Source organism: Mus musculus, chromosome 18 (genome assembly GCF_000001635.26).
Source record: "Mus musculus strain C57BL/6J chromosome 18, GRCm38.p6 C57BL/6J".
Taxonomy (NCBI): Eukaryota; Metazoa; Chordata; class Mammalia; order Rodentia; family Muridae; genus Mus; species Mus musculus.
In genome coordinates this window covers 77,818,113-77,842,178 of record NC_000084.6, presented here as the reverse complement: position 1 = coordinate 77,842,178, position 24,066 = coordinate 77,818,113, and the positions used below count along the sequence as shown (strand labels likewise).

The 24,066-nt window shown below is 45.1% G+C and overlaps 1 protein-coding gene across 1 annotated transcript in view; it reads right to left on the bottom strand.

The window, feature by feature from the left end:
• Window positions 1–24,066, bottom strand: part of Pstpip2 (proline-serine-threonine phosphatase-interacting protein 2) — a gene marked incomplete at its 3' end in the record, with an annotated part of 88,330 nt that overhangs the window by 40,701 nt on the left and 23,563 nt on the right. The window contains 1 exon segment of the mRNA NM_013831.4: window positions 6,954–7,054. Within this exon segment, the coding sequence (NP_038859.3) occupies window positions 6,954–7,054 (101 nt within the window).

Genomic DNA, 24,066 nt, shown 5'->3' with positions numbered 1-24,066 from the left:
TTAAGTGTTTTCTGAATTTCCCTGGTGTCTGTTGTAAAGTCTCCTTTCCATTTTTATGGGTTTTTTTTTTTTTCATTATTAATTTGGGCCGTCTTTCATTTTCTTAATTTGGCTAGGTTTTGCCTATCTTGATTTTCTCTTCAAAGAAAAAGCTCTTTGCTTCATGATTCTTTCTTCAGTAATTTCTAACTTGATATTATTTCTTTTTATATACTAATTTTATGTTCAACATGTTCTCCCCTTGGGGTGATCATTATTTATTTGAGATCTCTTTAAATGATAATATAGGCAGTGTAGCCCTGAGATCTCTCTCAGAACTGCTCTCTCTCTGAATCCTGAAAGCTTTCACATGATGTGTTCATTTCCATTCAACGTAGGAATGTTTTAATTTCTTCCTCATTTTTTTAGATACCCATTCATCACGCAATAGCGTGCGGTTTAATCCTCACGAGTCTGTGTCTGTTGTATAGCTTCTCTTGCTGCTGATTTCCAGTTTTATTCCATTGTGGTCAAAATATAAGAAATGATTTCCACATTTGCTGTGTATCCATCACATGTCCTCTTTTCGGGGAAGTCCCAGAGGCTCAGAGGGTGCTGAGAAGAATATTCTGCATATTCAGATGAAATGTCTATAAAGGTCTGTTAGTCCCACTTGGTCTATGATGTTATTTAACTCAGATACATATATTTCCTTGGAATGACCTGTCTATTGTGGGACTTGGTACTGAGATAACACAGCGCTATTGTGTTGAGGTTAATCTGTGACTTTATATCTAATAGTATTTGTTATATAAAATTGAGTAGGCTCATGTTTGGCACATACATGTTTAGAATTATAATATCCTCTTTTTTTTAAAAGATTTATTTATTTATTATTTGTAAGTACACTGTAGCTGTCTTCAGACACTCCAGAAGAGGGCGTCAGATCTCCTTACGGATGGTTGTGAGCCACCATGTGGTTGCTGGGATTTGAACTCCGGACCTTCGGAAGAGCAGTCGGGTGCTCTTACCCACTGAGCCATCTCACCAGCCCCTATAATATCCTCTTGATGGTCTGTTCTCTTTAATCAGTATAAAGTAACATTCTTTATCTCCTCTGACTAGTTTGAATCGAATTTTGTCAGGTAATAGAACAGCAATACCTGTTTGTTTAGTTGGTCTCTTCGTTTGGATTTTGTTTTCCTTTATCCTAAGGTAGTATTTGTCTTGATTGTGAGGTATGTTTCTTAGATACAACAAATATATGGGACCTAATTTTTAACCCAATATGTTAGTCTGTGCTTTTTTAAATAGGGACTTGAGACCATGACTATCCAGAATAACTGTTGAACGGTGTGTATTAACTCATGCCGCTTTGTTGACGGTGTGTGTGCTGGCTAGACTTTTCTTCATCCTTGTTTGGTTGCTCATGGGATGATGTGGCTTTTTCTGTCTTGAAGACTCATGGATGTGTTCCTTCAGGTATCGTCTGCAGGGCTCATTTAGTGGTCAGAAGTTTCTTAAACTCTTTTTAATCACAGAAAGTTTTTTCACTTTCCTTCAACTAAGGACATTAAAGCCCTCCTGCCTTTTAGAGTTTCTGGGGAGGAATTTCTTGTGCTGAGCCTGGCTTTATACGGAACCTGGTGTTTCTCTCATGCATCTTTCAGCGTGCATTCTTTGTTCTGTCTATTTGCTTACCATTTTAACTACAATTTGGCATGTTTTTTTCCTGCCTGTTTTACCTGCCACATGTACCTAAGTGGTAACTCTTTTCCCTAGGTGTGGGGAAATTTTCTGCTGTGACTTTATTGACAATGTTTTCTATGCTTTTAGCATGAGGTTCTATTTCTTCTATGCCCATAATTTGTAGATTTGGTCTTTTCAGGGTGTTCCATAGGTTTTAAAGGCTCTGTTCACGCCTTCTTGTGAATATATACTTTTACAGTCTGAGTGATGAATTTTCACTACCTTGTCTTCAAGCACTGATAATTCCATCTTCCCCATGACCTATTCCTCTGCTGAAGCTTTCCAGAGAGTTCCCCCCTCCTTGGGAATGGCTAGGTTTATTATTAATATACCATCTATAGACATAAAGCCCAACAGACCCCTGCCCCAACAAGAAAGCTGAAACCCTGTGACATGCCATCTCTGCTTTGGTACCCAGAAGAGAGCATGAGACTCTTCAAGGCTTCCAAAGCTTAGGGGAGTCCAGGGTCATTTTGGAAGGCCTCCTCGGGGTTCTGCTTGGTATGAGTACCTTTCCCACTCCTTGTGCCAGAGGTACATTAAACCCAAAGTCTGACCCATAGCTCCTGACAATTGGAGACCTAAAAGTATGGTCCCCAGCTCAGATGTGTGAGCCTCGGACAACTGCTGGGTCTCCAGCTCGCCCCTTAGATATAGGAACCAAATCCTGATGTCCCCTTGTTAGGAGAGCGTCAGCCAAGGCCTCAAGAGTCTCCTTGTTAGGGTTGGGGACTGTCTCGATGTGTTTTTAGCTCCTGGAACTGCTCACAGTTGAACCCAGAGCTTCTATCCATGCAGGACAGACCCAGAGTTGTCTCCATCTCAGTTTCTTCCGTCATGGCAGCAGATCACTTGAGTTCCATTCTCCGGTATCTCCATAGAGTTTTCTATTTGACTTATTGAAGTTTTCATTTCCAATATTTCACTGGGCTTGTCTTGTATTTCTATCTGTAATGACTTCTACTCTCATATTATATTAATTATGATCACCTAGTGTTTCTTATGCTTCTCATTGGGACTTAAGCACCCGTGTTTGGTCATTGGTTGAATTCTTTTTAAGTTGCCCTGATTCTTTCAGTGGAAGCGTTTTTAACATTCAACAAGGACTAGATTTCAGTAGGGCCGGATTGTCATTTTTCTCTACTACCCTGCTGTCTAGGATACCAGGCTCAATCCCCAGGGCTCCCCTCAGATTAGTATACTGTCTTCAAAATGGCCACGATCAAAGGGCTATGAAAATACAGTAATCATCAAAGAAAAAAGAAAAAAGAAAAAAATGCGTCCATCATTTTAGGCAATCACTGACAATACTGTTACAGGGATAATATGTTAACTGCCACGGAAAGTAGGGGAAAGAGCACAAGATCAGTGATCAGTACCAGGTCATGGAGGGGAAGTATGAATAGAAGAGGGGACAGCAGCAAGTCTGAGTCTGCTTGGGCTGAAAGTAAAACGAAAAGACATCAGTCAATCATTACAGTCAGATAATCTACAGCCACTCCAGCTCGCAGGAGGCTGGCACGCAGAAACCCTGCCAACCAGGGCAAGCCTGTGCTCCTTGAAAAGGGAGAATGAAAAGAGATAGAGAGAGAAAGAGAGAGAAAGAGGTTAAGGACATGAGCAAAAGAGACCCAAGCTAAGCTGCTAACCCGTCGTTAACTTATCATTCATATTCACTGATGTTAAATACACAAGAATAAAGTAAGGGGAGAGGGCTGAGTGCAGGCTGGAGACTGATGCAGTCTAGCTCATCTCGCTGTCCCTTTCTTGGGCTCCCAGGAGACTGTGACACCGATATGCATTCCTTTGTAAGGTTAGGTTGTGGATGCTGGTCATGCCTGTGGATGGTCCTTTAGGAGTCCAGTGGTCAACGCTGGCCCTGCCCCTGTGTAACCCTTCCCAGTGTCCATCTTGCTGCCTGGAACATGCCCTTGCAGTTGGATGGCTGCTCCAACCAGGTTTCCATCCCACCAAATACTTCATAGTTCCCATCAAAGTTCCTTCCTATAGACCAGAAGCATTTCTGGCCAGGTTTCAACAGCTAATCCCATGACACTTGCTCTGAGTTTTCTCTAAGAGCAAGACCTAAGAGGTCTCAGCCACCGTCACCACCGAGTCAACAGAGGTCCTTTTAGAATGGCATCCCATGGCTTCCTAGTGCTGAAAAGGGTTTTCCTGGAGTCTTACCTCCCTCTGCCAGGGGTACTCTGCATCCCTCGTTTGACCCCTTCCCCCCTCTCTCTGACACTACTGACACACAGAGGAAGAACTCAAATGCTTATCACTGAAAGTTCAAGTGCAGATCTTCTGAGCTTCGCTGCGTTAGAACACGACTCTTATCATCTGCTGCTTCCTCTCACTGGAAGCGGAATAGCTCCTCAAACCAAACCAGTTCCCAGGGCTTCATCTCCTGCTTTGGGAAGTTCCCTGGTTTGCTTTGGTATCAAAACTAGTGATAACTAAACATCAGCACTTTAGAAGCCACCACCCAGCTCCCGCTGTGTAATGCCCACAGCACCTAGCAGAGCATCCCTGTCTCCTGCCCTCCACCTTCCTTCCTGCACACTCCTCAAGAGCTCTTGAGAGGCCCTGTGGTTTCCAGGAGGAGGCCCTCTAGCATCCAGGCAACAGTGGGCAGAATTCCCCCACGTCCCCAGCAAACACAGCGGTCTGCCCTGGAGAAAAGAGAGAGCTTTACTGAAGTGAAACTCCAGCATCATGCTCTCTAAAACCAGGGGAACCACCGCTGACACGCAGGGGAAGCTCTCAAGCATAGGGGAAGTGGTGGGTCCTGAGGACAGAGGCGAGGGAGGAACCACCAGGATGTTGCAGAAACCCCCTTTGATGGGAAGACCTTCTCCTAGAGCACTGCCCACCCAGCGTTTCCTCTTACCTGTCCATCAACTTGTCTATTTAAAAGATTTGCCGGGCGTGGTGGCACATGCCTTTAATCCCAGCACTTGGGAGGCAGAGACAGGTGGATTTCTGAGTTTGAGGCCAGCCTGGTCTACAAAGTAAGTTCCAGGACAGCCAGGGCTACACAGAGAAACCCTGTCTCGAAAAACAAAACAACAACAACAAACAAACAAACAAACAAACAAACAAAAAAAGATTTATTTATTTTGCTTCATAAGTATGGGTGCTTCGCCTGCATGTATATCTGTGCCCTGTGTGTGCATGCAGACCACGAGGAGGCCAAAGAAGGTCATTAGATCGTCTGGAGCTAGAGTTATGGGTGGTTGTGAGCTGTCCTGTGGTTGCTGGGAGTAGAACCTTGGTCCTCTGCAAGGGTTTTAAGTGCTGGTAACCTCTGAGCCATCCCCCCAGCCCCTACATTGTCATTTTTGGAATATTTATTATGTGCCAGGCATCCTTCTGGGTGCCAGGATCTCTGAGTGACTGGGATAAAAGAGTACCCTGGTGGAGCTGGCAGGTGTGTGCACCAATACTCTAGTTTGCTACAAGAGGGGCATGTGAAACGTAAAAACAGGACAAGACACGGAAGAGAGGTCCTGCTCTTCTACTTTTGCCTGCTAACTTACTCTTCCTATAAAGATTAATTCGTATTAGCAGTAAAACTTACCAGGTTTCACAATGAGATTCCTATCCATATTTTACCTCCCTCCTGGCTCTTCCTACCTTTCCTTCTGCCTTCTGCTCTGTTGGTCCCTTTACTTCCAGGTCTTACTTGTTTCCATGAATGAGAAAAAGCATGTTTGTCTTTCTGTGTCTACATTATTTCACTTAGATGTGACTGTGACCTCCAGTTTCATCATCAATTTTCCTGAAAATCCAATACTCAACCAGGGACAGGGATACTTCTTCCCAAAGCCCTTACCCTTGCTCACTTTGACCCCTCTCTCCAAATCCCCTAGACCAGGAATAGTCCATATGCCAGATCTTCTTCAGCAACTCACAGCCAGCACAATCAGGCAGAGCCTTTCCCGTCAGGCTTGAGGGCAGTCTCCGATGACGCCGTGCCTGGGGCTGGAGGAAGCCCCCAGATCAGAGTGGGCAGCCAGAATGAAATCTTTTGTCCTAGTACCTGACATTGACCCATTTTTGCTTATTTTACTACATATTCCCAAAATGGTGCCCCCATTGAGTTATTAACTTCTTTGGAAGACCTGGGCTCCTTGCTCAGAGATTTTTTTACAGACATGAGTACAATGGCTTCCTTTTGTTGAGCAGGAAACAGACACCTGGAAAGATACATGTCCCTTGATGTGCGTCCCTGCCAGTTACCAAGGAAGCAGGATCAGAAGAGGAAGAGTTTAGACTCTATCCCAGTGTTCTTTCCTTTATAGATCCCAGCTTCCTGCTTGTGCCATTTGTGTGGTACACGCTGTCTCCCTTTGTAAAAAATAACCAGGTTCAACTCTAGTCCCCATAGTCTCCAGTTGTACTCTTCTTTGGAATAGATCTCTACAGATGTGATTAGCTAAGATAGAGGGCACCCTTGATCAGGCACTTCCTAATCTGTCAGATCAGGTGTCCCTATGAGAAGATAATATAGAGGGCTGCAGAGATGGCTCAGCGGTTAAGAGCACTGACTGCTCTTTTGAAGGTCCTGAGTTCAATTCCCAGCCATCACAGATGGCTCACAACTATAAATAAATATTTAAAAGAAAAAGAAAGAGGGAGAGAAGATAATGTAAAGAAACAAGTCAAGAGCTTCTCTGTGGTAATGAAGCGGGGCAGCTGGAAACTATGGCGCTGAAAGCCAGGCTATGTCAGAGACACCGGATACTACACAAACCACACTCTTCCCTAGAGTCTCCAAGAAAGGAAGATCCTGTCCCACCTCTCACAGCCCCTCACTTTCTGGTGTCTAGATGAGGTCCTGCCTTCCTTCCTCTCACGGCTTGGGGCTACTTACTACCACCTCCAAGACTTCCTGTCCCCCACAGCAGTCAGAACCACTGGCCCCACTTCATTACCACCGGAAGCTCTTGACTTGTGTCTTCACGCTGTCTTCTCATAGGGATACCTGCTCTGACGGATTAGGAAGTGACCCTGATCAAGGGTGCCCTTCTGTAAAGGCAGGGGGAGAGGGCCAACCGCACAAAGTTGTCCTCTGACTCCCGCATGCCCACTGTGGCACATAAACACCCACAGGCTAACAAGAAATAACTTTTTCTAAAACAGAAAGAAAAGAGAAACCAATTGGTTCCTGGTCTGGGAAAAGGGTGGGAGTCTTGACTCAAGAGACCCGAGCGTCTTACCTTTCTTTCAAAAAGTCTTCAAACTCCTTGCAGTTCTTACGGCCATTGTTCAGGTGCTGGATAATGCTGTCGTAGCCAATGGTGCTGAGAATGTCCGTGCTCTGTAAGATAAAGAATGTGGCATCAGGCTAAGGATGAAGAATAGGTGGGCAGAGGGGGCAGGGAGCCCACAGTGGGACTTCACAGGGTCACTTTTACAAAGATGGGTGTGTGACCCGAGAGAATGCAGAAAAGATCGAGATCAACAGCTGGGAAGAATAGTTCAAATGATGACGCCGAAGGGCCACAGAATGGGAGGGACAACCAGAGGAGTAAGAGGCATACGATATTTTCTAGTTCCATTTATTTGTCTGCAAAATTCATGATGTCCTCGTTTTTAAATGTCATCCTGAGTGAGATAACTCAGACCCAAAAGGACATACATGGTATGTACTCACTGATTAGTGAATATTAGCCAAAAAGTACAGAATGGCCACAATACAACCCATAGACCGTAAGAAGTGTCACAAGCGAAAGGCCCAAATGAGGCTGCTTCAATCCCACTTAGAAAGGGGAAGGAAATAAACATAGGAGGCAGAGGGAAGGAGGGATCTGGGTGGGCAAGGGGAGAGAAGAAGGGGAACAGGATCAGGTATGGGAGGAAGGGGACAGGAGAGAAGCCCAGAGGACCAGGAGAATGGGTGGAGATAAGCATGGGGGATTGGGGGATGACCCTCTATAAAGTACCAGAGACGTGGAAAGTGAGAGACTCTAAGGACTCAATGGGGGTAAACTTAGTCAAAATGCCTAACATTGGAGAGAGGGGACTCAAAGAGCCCACCTCCCATAGATAGATAAGGCCTCAAGTGGAGGGGCAGGGTTACCAACTCACAGTCAAAATTTCTGACCCAGAATTGTTCCTGTCTAAAGGAACTGTAGGGACAAAAATGAAGAAGAGACTGAAGGAAAGGCGGGCCAATGACAGGCCCACCTTGAGATCCATCTCATCGGGGAGAGGGGCACGGGCCACCAAGGTCTGACACTATTACTGATGCTATGATGTGCTTACAGACAGGAGCCTGGTGTGACTGTCTTCTGAGAGGCCACACCAGCAACTGACTGAGAGAGATGCAGATGCTTATACTCAACCATTGGACTGAAGTCTAGGACCCCCATGGTTGAATTAGGGTGTGGGAAGCCACATGTGCCGTTGCAGAGTGGCACTGACTACTGCTGGCCACCACGCATAAGTTTGGACAAACAACCAATGTGTACATATGTAGTAAAGTATTTTGCAAAGACACTGCCTGACCCAGGCATAATAATTGGGCTTTGGGAGTATAACCAATCAGATGTGAGACATGCAAATGAGGTATGATAATGAGGCTCTGTGAGGTACAGAGAGAGAGAGAGTAGCCAATCAGATGAGGAACATGCAAATGAGGCTTAGTGCATAACCAATCCGGGTGTGAGACACGCCTCTCCTAGGCCTATATAAGCAGCACCAGTTCTGGGCTCGGGGTCTCTTTGCCTCTGCAATCAAGCTCTCCCAATAAACGTGTGCAGAAGGATCCTGTTACTGGTCGAGTCTGGCACGCGCAAGATTAGGGGAAGGATTGAAGAAGCTGAAGGGAGAGCAACCGCATAGGAAGGCCAGCAGTCTCAACTAACTCAGACCCCAGGGTGCTCCCAAAGACTAAGCCACCTACCAGGAGCATACATGGGCTCGTCCAAGGCCCCCTGGCACATATATAGCAGAGGTCTGCCTAATCTGGCCACAGTGGGAGATGATTAACTTTATCCATGAGAGACTTGAGGCCCCAGAGAAGGGGGAGGCCTTGGGAGGAGCACTGTCTCATAGACAAGAGGGAGGAGGAATGGGATGAGGAACTGTGGGAAGGGGGACCAAAGGCGGTGGCAGTAACTGGAATGTATATAAATAAAATAATAATTAGAGAGAGAGAAGGAGGGAGGGATGGGGTAGGAAGGGAAGGAAAGGAAAGGGAAAGGGAGGGAAGGTTGGCTGAAAATAAAAATATAACTAGTGGAGTTGGAGGGGTAGCTCAGAGATCTCACACCAGGCACAACTACCTGTAACTCCAGGGATCTAACATCCTCTTCTGGCCTCTGCAGGTACCCATACACTCATGATATGCATGGATGCACACGCACACACACACACTCAAAATAAATCTCTTAAAAACAAATGTAAATATGTGGCTATCTAAATAAAGACATTTTAAGGAGCATTACACAAGTAGGGATGCCAAGCCCCTGGCTCCATCCTCAATCTCACGATTGGAGCCTGCTGGGCATCTCCACATCTGTAACTTCCTCTCCCATTTCTCCCACTCTGGCCTCAGCTTCTAACCTTTCTAACCCAGCCTCCCACAGGCTGGAGTAGCAGCCATTACACCTGGTACTGAGGATCAAATCTGGGGCTGGTGCATGCTAGAGAAACACTACTGACTGAACTATATCCTGAGCCCTAGTTATTATATCATCTAATAAAATGGTTAATTCATTATAGGTCATTTGGATTATGCACAAATATTATCGTTCCCATGAATAACTTTTTGTTGTTGTTGTTTTTTCAAGACAGGGTTTCTCTGTACAACCCTGGCAATCCTGGAACTCACTTTGTAGACCAGGCTGGCCTCGAACTCAGAAATCCACCTGCCTCTGCCTCCCAAGTGCTGGGATTAAAGGTGTGCACCACCACTGCCCAGCCCATGAATAACTTTTTACACACATTTCATTTCATACCAACTACATGCAAACCACTAACAAATTTATAAAGCCAACCTGAGATTGTATACTTGCAGCCAGGGGGTCTACATTCATTCCAGGGAGTCAGTAAAAAACATACATATAAAACAAAAGCTAGAGATGAAGACAGTGAATAACATGGCCATATGAAGAACACATGTGATTAATATAGTAGGAAAAAAGGCCAGGTACATCACAAGAGAAAGGGAACAAAGGAAGTTGAGCAGGTAGGACAGGATCCTGACATATTCCCCAGGCTGGCCTGAAACTGACAAAGCTCCTAACTTAGCCTCCCAGGTGTCAGAATTACAGGTGTCTGTCACCACTACTGGCAAAGAAATGGGATTTAAAATGAGTCCTTTAAAATAACCTGGCTCCGTGTGAAAAAAAAATACAAGTGTGTTTCAAATGAAATGACAATATCAGAATTTAAGAGATGGGCTCAAGCTGGAGAGATGGCTCAGCAGTTAAGAGCGCTGACTGGGGGCTGGCGAGATGGCTCAGTGGTTAAGAGCGCCGACTGCTCTTCCGAAGGTCCCGAGTTCAAATCCCAGCAACCACATGGTGGCTCACAACCACCCGTAGTGAGATCTCATGCCCTCTTCTGGAGTGTCTGAAGACAGCTACAACAAGTGAGTGGGGCCACAGCGAGAAGAAAAAGTGTTTGAAGATTTCTCAGTGTACTTACATATAATAAATAAATAAGTATTTAAAAAGAGAGAGAGAGATGGGGTTCAACTGGCAGGTTGCTTGTGTAGCTTGCAAAAGGCTGGTTTCAGTCTCCAGCACTACAGAAGCTATGCAAGGTGGCACATAGCTGTATTCCCAACACTCTGGAAGAAGAACCAAGAGTTCAAGATCAGCTTTGGCTATATCATGGGTTAGAAGCCAGGCTGGAGTATACCAGACCTTAGATAGATAGATAGATAGATAGATAGATAGATAGATAGATAGATAGGCAGACAGACAATAGAAGTGAACAAAAGAGAGGTAACCTAAGCTTTTACTTTAAGTAGCTCAAGGAAAAAGAGCTAGATAAACTTACAGTAAGTGGTAGAAAAAAATGTAAAGTAGTGAAATGAAATAAGGAAAAATAGGCTGGAGAGATGGCTCAGAGGTTAAGAGCACTGACTGCTCTTCCAGAGGTCCTGAGTTCAATTCCCAGCAACCACGTGGTGGTTCACAACCATCTGTGATGGGATCCGATGCCCTCTTCTGGTGTGTCTGTCTGAAGACAGCTACACTGTACTCATATACATAAAATAAATTTTAAAAAAATCTTTAGAAATAAAGATACACAATTGAGAACACTGATTAAACCAAGTCGTCCTTTGATCAGTTAAATAAAATTGATAAGGGGGAGAGAATAAAATACAAATTGCCAATATCAGAATGAACATGTGAACATCAATACAGATTTCAATCAATAGAGATTCTATAGATGTTATAAGCTAAACCTAGCAGGTGTGGAGGCACACGTCTGTAATTCCAGCACTTGGGCGGCTGAGGCAAGGAGAATTCAAGTTCAAAGCCAGCCTGGATGACATAGTGAAACCTTATCCCAAAACACCCAGAAGATGGGGCTGGAGAGAAGATCAGCAATTGGGAGATCATGATGTCTTCACAGAATAAAAGTTCAGTTCCCAGTACCTGCACCGGGCAGCTCACAGATGACGCCTGGAATTCTAGGTCCAAGAGAATCGAACCAACCTGTTGTCTCTGACATCACCAGCATTTATGTACACGTACCCACACACACAGACACACATATAGACACATATACATATTTTAAAACAATTTTTGCTAGAAAAAAGAAGGAAACATCATAAAGTCTTTTAAAAACACAAATGAGCATAAGAAAAAACCAATCTCTGAATCGCTCTATATCTTTACAGAAACATAAAACTTAAAGCAGTCTCCCAGTGAAAGAAAACTGACCCAAAACACAGCATGGTGGGACATTCCTTTAATCCCAGCACTCTGGAGAAAGAAACAGTGAGTCTCTGTGAGTTCGAGGCCAGCCTGGTCTACATAGTAAGTTCCAGAACAGCCAGGAGGACACAGAGAAACCCTGTCTCCAAAAAAAGAAAAGATAGTAAGGCAGGGAAAGGAAGGAAGAGAAATAGAGAGGAAGAGGGAGGGGGAAGAGAGAGGAGACAAGAAAAGGAAAGATTTTAAATGTTATAGTGACAAAAAATATAAACTAGTCTGGAATAAACTGTAGTGAGAGTTTAGATTTCTTTACAACCGCAGTTATGTTCCGTGAGTGTGCTTTTGCTTTAATCCCTGACGCGGGATAAGAGGCTGCTTCCAGCAGGTGATTATGATTTGCCTCGAGCAATAGCAGGGGTGTGATTTTGCCAGCTGCAGATAGTTTAGTTCTGGGGACTCTGGAGTGGGTGTAAATGCCAGAGCCCTGAGAGGGCCTGCGTCGTCGGCTACTGCGCCCTTGCCCTTGCTGTGACTGGCCCACTCTGCTACTGTGTCTGCTGTTGCCTTTGCTATTGCTGGATTGCTGGTTTGCCAGACTGTTGGATATTCTGCTGAGGAAGATTGGACTTGCCCCGCAAAATCCAAGGTCCCTCATCAGCAGAAGTAACTTATGGAGGTCTATGCCCCCTTTCCCCTTTAACTTTTCTCTCCTACCTAGTGTTGGGGGTGTGGAAGGGATCAGGGTAGAATAATGAATAGTGTGTGTGTATGTGTGTGTATGTGTGTGTGTATGCATATATATACATATATATACAAATACATACATATGTGTATATACACGAATATATATACATATACACACACACACACAAACATATATATATATATATATATATATATATATATATATATATATATATGCCAACAATAAACACTGATGTTGTTGCAAAATCTCATTACTGGAACAACCAAAAAAAAAAAAAAAAAGCATTGCTGAAAGAAATGTAAGCAAAGGAAGCCATGCATCTTTTTTTTAAAGATTTATTTATTTATTATATGTAAGTACACTGTAGCTGTGTTCAGACACTCCAGAAGACGGCATCAGATCTCATTATGGATGGTTGTGAGCCACCATGTGGTTGCTGGGATTTGAACTCAGGACCTTCAGAAGAGCAGTCGGCGCTCTTAACCACTGACCCATTTCACCAGCCCCCAGAAGCCATGCATCTTACATGAAAGTGTGAATACGATTAAAAAGCTGATTTTTCTCCCAATCGCCCTACAGATTCAACCTAATTCTATCAGAATCCCCAAATCTTCTTCTGTGCCATTTGGACCTAAAATTCATGAAGAGTTACAAAGGACCAGGACTAGGCACAAAATAAAAACACAAGCATCGGTTATTGAACTGTTTTGTTTAAAAAAAACACAGTTGGCACCAGGCATGGTAACATACAACTGTAAACCAGCACTCGGGATGTAGAGGCAGGAGGTTGAGTTCAGGAAGAGCCTTCAGTGCACAGCAAGCTGAAAGCCTGTCTGAGCTGCCTGAGACGCTGACTTGAAGGCTGGAAGGTTCCTACCACCTGACTTGAAAACTTTCCACGAAGTTCCGTGAAGTGCGATAACCAGATCTGCTCAGTAGAACCCTGAAGATAAACAAGTAGAAGACAGAACAGAAATAGAGACTCATTTGTCTATAACCAACTGACTTTCAGCAAAGGAGCCAAAAGCATTTTAACTCTTCGGAGCAGATGTTCCTGGAACAAGTGTGTAAACTGGATGGGGGAAGGTCTGCATCCATCTGCCATACACAAAAGTCAGTTTGAAATGAACATGCATTTAAACATAGAGCTAAAATACAATAGCTTTAGAGGAAAACATAGAAAATTATCTTTAAGAACTTGTGGTCACCAAAAAGGAGCCATGGTGGGCTGGGGAATGGCTCTGTCTATAAAGTGCTCCCCTTGGAAGCTTGAGGACCTGAGCTTGATCCCCAAAACCCACAAAAAAATCCCAGGGTCCACCAACCAAGGAACATACACGGGCTGGACCTAGGCCTCCTGCATGTATGTAGCAGATGTGCAGCTTGACCATCGTGTGGGTCCTCAACAACTGGAGCGGGGGCTACCCCAAAGCTGTTGCCTATCTGTGGGATATGTTCTTCTAGCTGGGCTGTCTTGTCTGGCCTCAGTGGGAGAGAGCACCTAGCCTGCAGAGACTTGAAGTTCCAGGATAAGGGGGATACCCCGGGGGGCCTCACCCACTCAGAGGAGAAGGTGAGAGGGTATGGAGGAAGGATTGTGAGAGGGGGCGACCGGGGAAGGGGACACTGAGTGGGATATAAAGTGAATAAGTAAAAGAATAATAAATGTAGATTTTTTAAAATGCCAGGTGTGGTGGCTCACTTGTAGCTTCACAGTACTGTGAAGGCAGAGAAAGAAGGATCTCTGAGGCTCACTGGCCAGCAAACCTAGCCTAGTCAGGGAGCTGCAGGCCAGGGGACACCCAACCTCAACGGGAGTGTACGGCATTCCTAAGGATGACACCATGTGTGTGCGCACACATGTGCACACACACCCTCTCTCACAGGCATGAAAATGCAACCACTCACATACAGTCTTTAAAGAAAAGGAACTGTAGTGGTTTACTGAGTAAACCTCCCAAGATTAGAGGTAAGTGGGCACATTGAGGATGGTATGGCCATAGGCAGACTTAGCAAATGGCTAGTCATTGAACTCAGTGGTAGTATACTTAGCATGTATAAGATCCCAGGCTTGCAAGGGCCACCAAAAAAATAAAAGTTCACCTGTGTCTGCTCACATTCCCTGTCAGGAGTTTTCTGATCATTTGTTTCCAGGGTCCCCCCATTATTTAAGACATTAAGCAGACAGACTAGCAAGATAGCTCAGGGTTAAAGGCACTTCCATCAGCCTGATGATCTGACCTCCATATACATAGCAATCATGCGTATCACACACACTAAATAAATAAATAAATAAATAAATAAATAAATAAATAAATAAATGTTTAATTAAGGGTGATATACATATATATACGTGTGTATATATATATATACATATATATGTATATATATATATACACACACACACACACACACACATATATATATACTGGTTAGCCTCAATAGAAGAAGATGCCCTAGGTACTGCAATTTGATATGCCAAGGCTGGTTGATATCTATGGGAGGCCTCCTCTCTTCTGAGAAGGGGAGGAAGAATAAAGGAGAGGAGGGGAGGGCAAGGGAGGGGAGAGGGATAGAATGGGAAGAGAGGAGAGAGAGGAAGCTGCAGTCAAGATACAAAATAAATAAGTAACTTAATTTTGAAAACAAGTTTTTAAAAAAATACTGTTAATGTGGTTCAGTCCGCAGAGCACCTGCCTAGCCTGCAGGGTCCTGGCTATGATCCCAGCACCGCATAAACCCAGCCATGGCACAGCACGTCTGCACTCCTGGAACTGGAGGAGGAGACCGGAGGACCAAGAGCTCAAGGTCACCCTCAGCTATGTAGCAAGTCTGAAGCCAGCCTAGACAATATAATATCTTGGCTCAAAATATAAATAGACAGACAGACAGAACTTTATTATATGAACGTACCATAGTTTATGAGGTACTTTCCTATGTGTGAGTGTATATATACTCTGTTTTCAAAAATTTACAATGAAAACAGTTTCTAGCGTTTTACAATTTACTTTAAAAAAAACTGATGTCGGGTATTCTATTTTTATTTGTTTGCCGTGAGGTGTGTGAGAGACCTGTGTGAGTACTGTCACATACTCCCACAATCGTGTGCCTATTTCAGAGAAGAACTTCCACAGTCAGTGGGTTCACAGGTTCACCGTTCTCCTACCCCATCCCACTGGCCTCATGTTTCATTTTAGCCTTGAGCCTTCCATCTCTAGAGTGCTGAGTTGACAGATGTGCACCACTGTATATAGCCCTGGTCATTATGTTGTATGAGTAGTGTGTGTGTGTGTGTGTGTATGTATGTATGTGATGTGTGTACACATGTGTATGAACGTTGCCAGGACCCAGAGGTGGATGTCAGGTGCTTGCTCTGTCATGTTTTGCTTTGTGACAGAGTCCCACTATGTAACCCTGACTGTCCTAGAACTCTCTGTGCAGACTTGCAGGTCTTGAACTCACAAAGCCTGTCTCTGTCTCCTGAGCGATGGTATTACAGGCATGTGCCAGTACACCCAGCTTGCTTTATTCATTTGAAGGAGGGTTTCTCTAGAGCTAGGCTGGTGGCCAGCAAGCTCCAGTGATCCTTCTATCTCTACCTTTAACAACAGGCGGTGGTGGTGCATGCCTTTAATCCTAGCACTCGGGAGGCAGATGCAGGCGGATTTCTGAGTTCGAGGCCAGCCTGGTCTACAGAGTGAGTTCCAGAACAGCCAGGGCTATACAGAGAAACCCTGTCTCAAAAAAAAACAAAACAAAACAAAACAAAACAAAACAACAACAACAACAAAAAAAAGTTAAGTCACAAATATGCATATGACCCCACCTGGATTTTTACATGGTTACTGGGGATTTGAACTCATGTCCTCATGTTTTTACATCTAACACTCTTACCTGATCACTCACATGCCCAGCCCTTGCTCTGTACTTTAAATTAAGTTTTTAGTGGTTATTAGTAATATATGGAATGCTATTCCAAACCTTTAATCCCAGCACTGGGAACTGGGAAGGAAGAGACTGGCAGATCTCTATAAGTTCCAAGTCAGCCTAGTGTCTACATAGCAGGTTCCAGACCAGCAAGAGGTGCACAGGAAGACCCTGTCTTAAAAAAAAAAAATTCTGAGTTTGAGGCCAGCCTGGTCTACAAAGTGAGTTCCAGGACAGCCAGGGCTATACAGAGAAACCCTGTCTTGAAAAAAAAAAAAAAAGTGGCCAACTCATCATGTTGCCTCCCCCCATCCCCCACCCCATGTGGGTGGGGGGTGGGGGTGGGGGTATAATTTTGAATACTTTCACTTCTGCATGGAGTGGGACATTGTAGGAAAGGCATTATCCTGGGAGAGGCGGAGAGACGAGCACTCACAGGGCCCCAGAGCTGTGCTGACCTTTTTCTTGAAGACTGCTAGAATCAAGGCTGGTTGCTGTAGGCCATCTTGTTCACGTGTTCACGTCAGGCACCTGCCTCGGGGTGTCATGAGCTGACACTTTGGCAGAGCTATCAGAAGCAGCTGCTCCACGTTCGGCCACATTGGGAGGCCCTGGCTGCACTCCCAGTGCCCTCTAACTGATCTCTCCACCGTTGCTCCAGTTTCAGCCGCCTTGTCGAGAAGCACCAAGGACTCGGTGTGGAGAATCTATGGTTAGCTGGTATGGACAAAGTTCTTCCAACCTCGTCTGTGGATCCCCATCTGCCTCTCATGCTGCAGAATCCCCCACAATCCACAGCTCACCCGCAGCCCTTTCTCTGTTTTCTAATGCTGCCATGAACTCTTTGCTATTTTAGTGTGGCTTGAGTCATGACTGATAAACAAGAGCATTTATTTTCCTGCTCAGGGGCGAGGCAGGGAGAAAGGTCTCACATTATACAAGTAGCATATGTATATCGCAGGAAGTTTAGACAGTACGTAAAAAGCTAAGATTAGTAATTGCTCTCAACAACACGTGATGCATATTCGTGTCCCCCACCACCTCTCATTTTTAAGACAGGGTCTCACTTTGTATTCTACATTAATTCCAATTCTCTGTCTCCCTTCCTGCCTCAACCTCTGGAATGCTAGGACTTGCGCCACCACACCAGGCTTCATCTGCTTTTCTTTTCTTTCTTTTCTTTTTTTAAGATTTATTTATCTATATGAGTACATTGTAGCTGTCCTCAGACACACACCAGAAGAGGGCATCAGATCCCATCACAGATGGTTGTAAGCCACCATGTGGTTGCTGGGAATTGAACTCAGGACCTCTGGGACAGCAGCCAGTGCTCTTAACCACTGAGTCATCTCTCCAGCCCCCTCATCTGCTTTTCTTATATGTTCTTGAATAGCATAGTTATTTTCCCTGCTTCTACTTCTGCCTCTTTCCAACCCACTGACCTGCTGCGGTGAGAGGAGGGACATTTGGACCTGTGGATGTCAAGCGTGGCTCTCACCTAGACAGAGCTGTCTGGGGCTGTAGGGGCAAGGTGAACCAACGGTAGGGCTGTAACATAATGCTGGAGCAGGACTGGAGTGGAGTGTTCTTCACCCTGTATGAGAGAAAGCTGAAGGACACAGCCACTATCTGGACACTGACTTTGTGTCTAGAAGAGCCTGACTGAAGGCACAGGTGTCCGTTTTCTACATCCACTAAGGTTTGTTTCTCTGGTGCTTCTCCAGCCGACTGAGACAAAAAGTTCTGAAGACATAACCAAGCTGTGTTTATCCCACCAGTATATGCATTCAATAAAGAAATTCTTACGTTCCAAGCCCATTTCTTCACTTATGTGGCTAGTCTTCAACCCATTTCATTGAAGAAGCGCTTGACAAATTCAAAGCACATCATCTCCTTTAATTTTTCCAATGTTTCTCATGTTTCAGGCTAGCCAGTCGATCAATTTGATATCTGCCCAAAGTCATGTGGCTTGCAAACAGAAGACTTGGGGCTCAAATTCATGTGATGTGGGTGTTTCCTGGTTAGAACTTCAAATAAAAGGACTAAGAGACTGAGAGTTGGATAGGATCCCTGTGCTCAAATAAGAAGCTGGAGCTGGAGAGAAAACTCCACAGATAAAGGGCTTTCCATACTAGCATGAGAACCAGAATTCAGGTCCCAGGACCCACATAAAAGACAGGCATGGTGGCCTGGCTATAAACTGAGCTTGGGAGACAGAGACAGAGACAGAGACAGAGACAGAGACAGAGACAGAGACAGAGACAGAGACAGAGAATCCTTGGGACAGGCTAGCTAGCCAGACTGTACAAATAATCTCCATGGTCAGTGAGACCCTGAATCAGTAAATCAAGCAAAGATCATACCAGGAGGACATCTGACACCATCTCTGTCCTTTATATTCGTGTGCATGCACACCCACACACATGCAAACACTGCACAGATATACATTCGCATCACACGCATGCGCGTACACAGAAAATCAGTAAACAAAAAGAGCTGTGTGGCCAAGTAGCTTGAGCAGACTTCAGTCTGCTTCACAATAGAGTTTTTTTTTTTTTTTACTCTCAGCTTTTTGTCTTATAACATGAAGATCAAGGGTAAGATGAAGATAAGCAAGATGGCTCAAGAGTAAAGGCACTTGTCCTCCAAGGATGACAACCTCAGGTCAATTCCTGGTTCTCCATGGTGGAAGGAGAGAAATGAATCCCGTGAGTTGTCTTCTGATCCACCACATGAGTGCTGTGGTGCTCTTGTAAGCACACGGAAGCACACACACACTATAGATATAGATATATAAGATAATAATGATATCTATATTGTGAGATTATTGTAAGCCTTGAATATGGTATTCCATATATCGTTGGTACACCATTTGTTAACATTAATCAACAATAATCCGTCCGTATTGGCAGAATACTTAGGTTTTAGACAAATAGGAAAAGTGAGGTCAAGAATGAAGGCACAGGGGAATAAGTGAATTCTCCAGTCCTCTTCTCAAGTCTATGGTTGTCTTTTAGCCCTTAATAAGTAACCGAAGGGTTCTGACAACACTGTGTGTGGACAGTGAAAGTCTTTGTGGTTGGAGGCGGCAGCAAGAATGTCGCTTCCTGTGTCTCATTTTTCCCCCACTATGAAGCATGGAAATGGCTCCATCGCACTGTTTACGGAGTGTGCTGTGGTCTTTGATGCAAAGCAATGCACATCTGTGCCCTCAACACCCAGGCCTCACACAAATTCACCCTTTGTATGAGGCGCCAAGCACCTGGCCTCCCTGATGGGGTGTGGGGATGTGGGGGTGGGGGCTCTCTAGACTTCCAAAAGGCACCAGTGCCAATTTGCATGTTTCTCTCCAAACTGGAGGTTTTTAATGAAATGCAAACCATGAAGAGTCTCCTCTAGTCTTTTCCTTCTTCCGGAATCATCTGCCCATTCCCCATCCTGCCAGGCATGCTTCTAGTTTCTCCTTGAAATCTCCTCCAGGCAGGACCCACATCCATTTGCTTTCTGTTGTGGTTGTAGCAGATCTCCATGCGTTCCTGTCCCTTTGAAGGAATAAACAGACCCGCTGTAGTTCAGGATTAGCAGGCCTTCGCTGGAGCTGGGGAATCTGCACAGTTGGCAGATTCCTGGGGCGATGGTGGTCTAAGAAGTTCTTGGAGCTTGTGCCTGGAGATCCTCTGTGTAGTAGACATTGCAGGTGTGGACTTCCCAATGTCACACAGAAAGGCATGTGAGGATGCTGGGTGCGGTGTTTACAGCCCTGACTGGGGGAGGCTCCACAAGCTGCTGGCTCCCTTCCCCTCCAGCTTGTTCTCTATGCCTTCTGCCCACAGACCACACGATAGGTGGAAGGAAGCACATGAGGGATCATGGAAGGAAGGACTCAGAAGCCTTGCTGCACAGTGCACGGGCTGGGCGGGTACTTGGGGTACAGCGCATGCGTCTCAGAGACTGACCGAAAGACAGCTGGGAAGAGAGCCGGGGACTGTGACAGCTGCCTCCCCTGAGTGGGGGTGGGATCACACTGGATGCCACGCAGAGGCCTGTGCACAGCAAGACTGTTTTCATTATTCTCTGGCTCACACGTCGTCCGGCTTATGTGGCACACATGAGCTCACTACTGGTTCTGGAAAGCTTAAAAGTCTTAAAAGTTTTTTAAGTGGCTTCACGGTAAAAGCGTTAAACCGACCCACCACCATTAGGATGCTACTCAAGCCTTTCCTGCTATATATTGCTGTCTTGCTTTCAGGGTTTCTGTGCGGGTACACGGGCCTTCTCTGAGAGAATCAGTGATAGCACAGACCCGGCTCCTTCTGCTCTCCAACTGTCCCTCGCTCCTCCTCTTCCTCCTCCCCCAGGGCTCAGGGCCAGACTCGTTCCTAAGGCTAGGTGTTCTCCCTGATCACAGCTTCCCTCTCGGGAGTCCTCCGAATCCTAATCTTGTTTTGACTTTTGTTTTGTTGTTGTTGTTGTTGTTGTTTTTGTTTTTTGAGACAGGGTTTCTCTGTAGAGCCCTGGCTGTCCTGGAACTCACTCTGTAGACCAGGCTGGCCTCGAACTCAGAAATCTGCCTGCCTCTGCTTCCCAAGTGCTGGGATTAAAGGCATGAGCCACCAATGCCCGGCTCTTTACCTTTTTTTTAAAGGCAGGATCTCACTAGGTAAACCAGGCTGGCCTCATCAAGATATACCTGCCCTGAGTGCTGGGATTAATGGCAGGGCACCACCATATCTGACTTGCTTTGTCTTTTAACTTCTTGAAGTACCTAAGATGAAGTGTACAGATGTAATATTTTGAAAAGCACAAGCACACAACCTAGAAAACCTATAGAGATGTGGGTTACAAAGGCACACACATTTACACTGTCCCAGAATGTTCTTTCCCGTCCCCTCCCACTGATCTCTAGATAGCTCTCCCTGGTTCTCACAGCATCAGGCTTTGTTGTCTTTGATAATAGAGCCATTAGCTTTTGTTCTCCTTTTTATTGTTGAGCAGTATTCAATCGTGTGACTCTAATACAAAGTATCCATGAGTCAGCTGTTACAGGGTTTGAGTTGGTTTCATTTTGAGACTTTGTAAATAAAATCCCCACAAATACACTTGTACAAGTCTTTGAGTGTGTGTTTTCGTTGCCACTGGCTAAGGAGTTGAACTCTGGGTTATCAGCTGTGGGTATGCTCAGCTTTCTGAGACACTGGCAGACCTTTCTCAAAATGACTGCACAGTTCTATACTCTTAACATATGGAAGGGAGTTCTGGTGCTGTCACCCTTGCTGGTGTCGATACTGATTGATTGATTGATTGATTGATTGATTTATGTTTTTCAGGACAGGGTTTCTCTGTGTAGCCTTGGTTGTCCTGGCACTTGCTTTGTAGACTAGGCTGGCTTCAAACTCAAATATCCTGAGTTTGCCTCACCAGTGTTGCATTTAAAGGTTCGAGCCACCATGGCCTGGCTGACTTTTTCTTTTTAATTTTTCATTTTTGTGTATTAGTTTTGAGGGAAAAGTTGATACAGGAGAGTTGATATAGGGCCTCACTGTGTAGCCAGAACTGGTCTCAAAATGGAATTCACCATCTTCTTGTTTGGCCTTCCAAGAGCTGGAGCTACAAGCCACTTACTACTGCTCTCTCTCTCTCTCTCTCTCTCTCGTGTGTGTGTGTGTGTGTGTGTGTGTGTGTGTGTGTGTGTGTGATTTTGGGAGGGGTCTTTTTTTGTATATCTTTATTTGTGGCATGTGTGCTTGCATGGGTTCATGTTTGCGTGTGTGTGTGTGTGTGTGTGTGTGTGTGTGTGTGTGTGTGTAAGCAAGGCTCAAAGTTGACATTAGAAGTCTTTCTCAATCACTTTCTACCTTATTCCTGGAGGCAGGACCTCTCAATTGATCCCCGAGTTCATTGATCGTACCAGTCTCCTCTCTCTCTGCTTTCTGGGTGCTGAAAAGTGCGGCATCCTATCCAGCAGATGTTTACATGGGAGCTGAGGATCTGAACTGGAGTCTTCATGCTAGCGCAGCAAGTTTCTTTAGACCCTGAGCCATCTCCCAGCCTGAAAGAAATCTCTTTTATAGAGTGTGTGTCTATGGTGTCCAAGTGTTCTTCCTACTTTTCATTGAATTGCTCATATTTTTGTTAATTTTGGAGATGTTTATACAGTCCATTTCTAAGCCGTTGGGCAGATGTTTTTTGAATACTTTCCTCCCTGCCTGTGATTTCCATTCAGTTTCTTGAGAAGCTGTTTTAATGAGTACACTCCTTTTGAGCCAGGGTCTTGCTATAACACAGGCTGGTCTCTGACTGCCCTCCTTCACTCAGCCTTCTGAATGCTGTGGTTACAGACACACAACCCAAAGCCTAGCTTTCCTAACTACATTGCGAATGAATGTGGGAAAAGATAGGAAGATTAACATGGACAAGTTTAAACACAGCATTTCCAAGGCATTTTCTTAGGACAAAAAATGCACAAACGTTAAACTCCAACTTGCTTCACAAGTATATCATCAACAATTCTGGGAGTGCTTTCTATGAATCTTAGAACTGAGAATCATAGAAAATGAGAACCAGGATTTTCACAGAGAAGAGAAAGGTGGTAGTCTGGGGCCTGGGCACGTGAGCTGGTGATCACTGGTCCTTACTGCCATGAGGATAATACCATGCTGGCAGATGGCAATTGGCTGTAGAAGAGGGTTTTTTACACTGTGGAAAACTGGCAAATGCTACAAGTCTCATGGGAGAAGGCACTCACACAGATGTGTGGATATGGGTGCCTACACATACACTGCAGAAGGCAGAGGGAGATACTGGCTCTCTTCCTCCAGCGCTCCGTGCTTTATCACCTTCAGACAGGGTCTCCCTCTGAACTAAAAAGCTCCGTGTTTCCAGTGAGCTTAGCTAGCCAGGAAACCCTCAGTATCTGCCTGTCTCTGCCTCACAGGGCCGGGTTTACCCAAAAGTGAATGCTGGGAACTTAGCTCGTAGTTACAGAACAAGCAATCTAACCCACAGAGCCCAACTCAAATATGCTATCCCCGTTATCCCTGTTATCCCTGGGTGAGCTGCTCGTTCAACACCCAGCTGCATGTCTCTGGGAGGGGATTAAGGAATACGGCATGCAAAGGAAGCTAGCATCAGTTCTGCGGCAGTGGGACGGACTTGGAGACAACTTATACATATTTCCCAGATCTGCTAGAAGCGCCTAGAAACACCGGAAAGAACGTGGAAATAACCAGGGTCGGGCACGCATCTTAGCATCTGAACACTTCTTTACTTAAAGAAACCAGGACTTGAAGCCACACAGAGAAGGATTAAATCTGTCAGAGAAGGACCAAAAGGCTCTGAAGCGTTTCAAGAGTGGTGGGGACAACATCAAGAAAGATCTGGTTTAAAGGAACTCCTCAAGAGTGGGCTAACTAGAGCATCAAGATTAGTAGTGATGGTAACATAATTCACCAAATAAGTCCATGAATCTGAGAGAGAGTAAGAGAGAGGGGTTGGAGGGGGAGGGAGAGAGAAAGAAGGGGGGACTGAGGGAGGGAGAGATTCTCCCCTAACACCTCTGGAAGGGACCAGTCTTGCTGACACCTTCATTCTAACCCAGGGGACCCCATTTTGGACTTTCTAGCCTCCAGAAAATGGAAGTGTGCTTTTTCAATTCACTCTGTGGTAATTTGTTACATCAACAAGTAGATTAAAAAGGCACCTTAGCCGAAGGACCAAAGCCACCCCACTAGCACCTCACATCGTGGTGCTGGATCTAACTCATCTTTCCCCTGCAATACCCGGGACAGAAATGTGCTGTCT